Here is a 5000-nt window from a genome sequence, read left to right on the forward strand (position 1 = left end):
CCTCTTTGTTCTTGCTTTCCCACAATTCCTGGCAAAGTTCAGAGGGCCAGCAGAGATGAAGCATTTGTGACAAGAGTGAATGAGTACATAAGTGAATAAACAAATAAATAAACAAATAAATAAATAAATGAATAAATAAATAAATAAATGAATAAAATAAAGAACAATAAAATAAACACCGTAAAGTTCGCTCTGTAAGCCGCGACCTTTTACCCCAGCTTTGTGTTTATTTCATAACCTACAGTATCGACAGCTTTTCTGTTGTATCAGTATGTGTTCCGGTACCGGAAATAAGTGCGGCTTATAAACCGGTGCGGCTTATGTATGTATAAAGTTCAATTTTTTCCAAAATTTAGTGGGTGCGACTTATATACCAGTGCGCTCAATAGACCGAACTTTACAGTAGATAGATGAATAAACCAACCCCCCCCCCCACCACCACCACCCCCCAAAAAAACTGATTAAGTAAATAGATAAAAGCAATTAAAAAATAATTAAAGAAAGAGGATTTTGAATCTCGCTCCTAGAATAAAGTCTCTGGAATTCCAAGAAAGAAAAGAAGAAGAAAAAAAAGAAAGAAAAGGACAGAAAAAGGAAGGAAGGAAGGAAGGAAATGACTGAATATTCTCTTTGTGATCCAATATTCTCTTTGGGATCCAATATTCTCTTTGCCATCCAATATTCTCTTTGCGATCCAAAAACAAGACGTTACTCTGACCAGCACAAAAATGAGAGGATTATATACACAGATGCAAGATTCCCACCAAAGTGACAAAACAAAAATCAGGACTTTGTCCAGACTTCTTCCATGCCAGACTGATCATTTCTGCATGCCAAACACAAAGCCAAACAGAATAAAAAAAATTTAATTTCTCTACTGCACTGAGGACAAAAGGGATGACAGACATCCTGGCACTGACGTACAATTTTCATCACTTTTTGTTTCTTTCTTTATTCGTTTGTTTAACGAATGTGTTCAGCGCTTTCTTGAATGGTACTTGTAAGCGGTTTTCCTAAAATTCCCAAGTCTTTTTCCAAACCATGATCGGCAATACATATTTTTGCTAAGTCTTTTCCAGCCCTGGAAATGGTTCTCTCATTTTAAAAAAAAAAAAAAAAAATTTCTGCACAACCATGATTCTGTACAAACCCTGTAACATTCAAACCATTCTGGGTTTAGGTTGTTGTTTTTTTCATATCAACAAAACCACTTAAACAGCGGTGCATACTATTAAGAAAAAATCCCAATCAAACTTCTCAGCTCACCACAGCTTTGCTGTCAGCAAGGTTAAAGGCCGTAGCTCGACGTCTGGCCTCCACGACTTTTGCTGTCTCTTCGACTTTGTCAATGACTTGCTTCACGGGCCTGCACAGTGCTGCCACCTTGCATTTCTTCGTGAAGTCCTTCAGCTGGTTCACAGAAACAGACATCGATATTTAGTACGTTTATGTGATGTAAATGTGTACTACTGTGTTACTGTACAGGCTCATGTAACATACACGTGTACCACTGTGATAACTGTATTTCATATGTTCATATTACATAAATGTGTTGCACTGAGTTACTGTATTTCATATGTTCATGTAACATAGATATGTACCATTGTGTTACTGTATTTCATATGTTCATGTAACATAGATGTGTACCACTGTGTTACTGTATTTCATATGTTCATGTAACATAGATTGTGTACCACTGAGTTACTGTATTTCATATGTTCATGTAACATAGATGTGTACCACTGTGTTACTGTATTTCATATGTTCATGTAACATAGATGTGTACCACTGTGTTACTTTATTTCATATGTTCATGTAACATAGATGTGTACTACTGTTACTGTATTTCATATGTTCATGTAACATAGATGTGTACCACTGTGTTACTGTATTTCATATGTTCATGTAACATAGATGTGTACCACTGTGTTACTGTATTTAATATGTTCATGTAACATAGATGTGTAACACTGTGTTACTTTATTTTATATGTTCATGTAACATAGATGTGTACCACTGTGTTACCTTATTTCATATGTTCATGTAACATAGATTGTGTAACACTGTCTTACTGTATTTCATATGTTCATGTAACATAGATGTGTACCACTGTGTTACTGTATTTCATATGTTCATGTAACCTAGATGTGTACCACTGTCTTACTGTATTTCATATGTTCATGTAACATAGATGTGTACCACTGTGTTACTGCATTTCATATGTTCATGTAACATAGATGTGTACCACTGTGTTACTGTATTTCATATGTTCATGTAACACAGATGTGTACCACTGTGTTACTCACTGTATTTCATATGTTCATGTAACATAGATATGTACCACTGTGTTACTTTATTTCATATGTTCATGTAACATAGATATGTACCACTGTGTTACTGTATTTCATATGTTCATGTAACATAGATGTGTACCACTGTGTTACTGTATTTCATATGTTCATGTAACATAGATGTGTACCACTGTGTTACTGTATTTCATATGTTCATGTCACATAGATATGTACCACTGTGTTACTTTATTTCATATGTTCATGTAACATAGATGTGTACCACTGTGTTACTCACTGTATTTCATATGTTCATGTAACATAGATGTGTACCACTGTGTTACTGTATTTCATATGTTCATGTAACATAGATGTGTACCACTGTGTTACTCACTGTATTTCATATGTTCATGTAACATAGATGTGTACCACTGTGTTACTCACTGTATTTCATATGTTCATGTAACATAGATGTGTACCACTGTGTTACTCACTGTATTTCATATGTTCATGTAACATAGATGTGTACCACTGTGTTACTGTATTTCATATGTTCATGTAACATAGATGTGTACCATTGTGTTACTGTATTTCATATGTTCATGTAACATAGATTGTGTACCATTGTGTTACTCTATTTCATATGTTCATGTAACATAGATGTGTACCACTGTCTTACTTTATTTCATATGTTCATGTAACCTAGATGTGTACCACTGTGTTACTGTATTTCATATGTTCATGTAACATAGATGTGTACCACTGTGTTACTGTATTTCATATGTTCATGTAACATAGATATGTACCACTGTGTTACTTTATTTCATATGTTCATGTAACATAGATATGTACCACTGTGTTACTGTATTTCATATGTTCATGTAACATAGATGTGTACCACTGTGTTACTGTATTTCATATGTTCATGTAACATAGATGTGTACCATTGTCTTACTGTATTTCATATGTTCATGTAACATAGATGTGTACCACTGTGTTACTGTATTTCATATGTTCATGTAACATAGATGTGTACCACTGGGGAGAGCAGCCCGAATTTCACACAGATAAATATGTTGTGACAAAAAAAAGAGAAAAGAATACAATACAATACGATACAATTCATAAACACCTGTGACAACCAGACGAAGCAGCACTCACCTGTATAACGAGGGGAACGATCAGTTCAGGGAAGGCGGCTGTATGGCTCTGGGCGCTCAGGTAGTCGAACAACTGCTCACACAGCTCTTCTATCACTGATTCCTGTTAAAAAAACCAACAACATTATTATTATCATTACAATTAAAACGAACAACAGCCAATAAAGCTCTTGTATCAATGCTTCCTGTTTAACATTGTCATTGATACAAACAACAACTAATAGAACTCTTCACTGCTTCCTGTTACAAAACATTATTAACATTATTATTATTATTACGATTATGATCATGATTATCATTATCATCATCACTGATACAAACAACTGCTCACACAGCTCTTCTATCACTGATTCCTGTTAAAAAGAACAACAACAACATTATTATCATTACAATTAAAACAAACAACAGCCAATATAAAGCTCTTCTATCACTGCTTCCTGTTTAACAACATTATCATCATTATCATTGGTACAAACAACAGCTAACAGAGCTCTTGTATCACTGCTTCCTGTTACACAACATTAATAACATTATTATTACCACGATTATGATCATGATTATCATTATCATCATCATTGATACAAACAACAGCTCACATAGCTCTTCTCTCAAAGCTTCATGTAAAACAACATTATTATCACTGATACAAACAACAGCTCATAAAGTTCGGCTATCACTGCTTCATGTAAAACAACATTATTATCATTGATACAAACAACAGCTCATAAAGTTCGGCTATCACTGCTTCATGTAAAACAACATTATTATCATTGATACAAACAACAGCTCATAAAGTTCGGCTATCACTGCTTCATGTAAAACAAAATTATTATCATTGATACAAACAACAGCTCATAAAGTTCGGCTATCATTGCTTCATGTAAAACAAAATCATTATCATTGATACAAACAACAGCTCATAAAGTTCGGCTATCATTGCTTCATGTAAAACAACATCATTATCACTGATACAAACAACAGCTCATAAAGTTCGGCTATCACTGCTTCATGTAAAACAACATTATTATCATTGATACAAACAACAGCTCATAAAGTTCGGCTATCACTGCTTCATGTAAAACAAAATTATTATCATTGATACAAACAACAGCTCATAAAGTTCAGCTATCATTGCTTCATGTAAAACAACATTATTATCATTGATACAAACAACAGCTCATAAAGTTCGGCTATCATTGCTCCATGTAAAACAACATCATTAGCCCTTCTATAACTGTCTCCTGACTGATATATATATGTGTGTGTGTGTGTGTGTGTGTGTGTGTGTGTTGTATCTGTGCATACATATTAGGTGTGTGTGTCTGTGTGTCTGCTCGCATGTGTGCATTCGTGTGTGTTGAGTAAGTGAGTGAGAGACAGCGTGAATGTGAGTGCACGTCCGCTGGCGAGCGTGCATGTGCATGCATACATACGTGCATGGTCTTTATAGATGCAAAACCTATTGTGAAAATATGTTTCTTGACATGCATGTTATCTGACAAACACTGTGTGTGTGTGTGATTGTGAGCGTGTGTGTGTGTGTGTGTGTGAT

The 5000-nt window shown here is 34.7% G+C and overlaps 1 protein-coding gene across 1 annotated transcript in view; it reads right to left on the minus strand.

Moving 5' to 3' along the window:
* LOC143301830 (nucleolar complex protein 2 homolog) overlaps window positions 1-5000 on the minus strand; it is a 30346-nt gene that overhangs the window by 4295 nt on the left and 21051 nt on the right. Inside the window, exons 12-14 of the mRNA XM_076616238.1 lie at window positions 3450-3551; window positions 1267-1410; window positions 1-28 (exon numbers count right to left, since the gene is read on the minus strand). The exon at window positions 1-28 is cut by the window's left edge and continues 86 nt beyond it. Of these exons, the coding sequence (XP_076472353.1) occupies window positions 1-28; window positions 1267-1410; window positions 3450-3551 (274 nt within the window). The remainder of the gene's footprint in view (window positions 29-1266; window positions 1411-3449; window positions 3552-5000) is intronic.

Source organism: Babylonia areolata, chromosome 28 (genome assembly GCF_041734735.1).
Source record: "Babylonia areolata isolate BAREFJ2019XMU chromosome 28, ASM4173473v1, whole genome shotgun sequence".
NCBI classification, from domain to species: domain Eukaryota; kingdom Metazoa; phylum Mollusca; class Gastropoda; order Neogastropoda; family Buccinidae; genus Babylonia; species Babylonia areolata.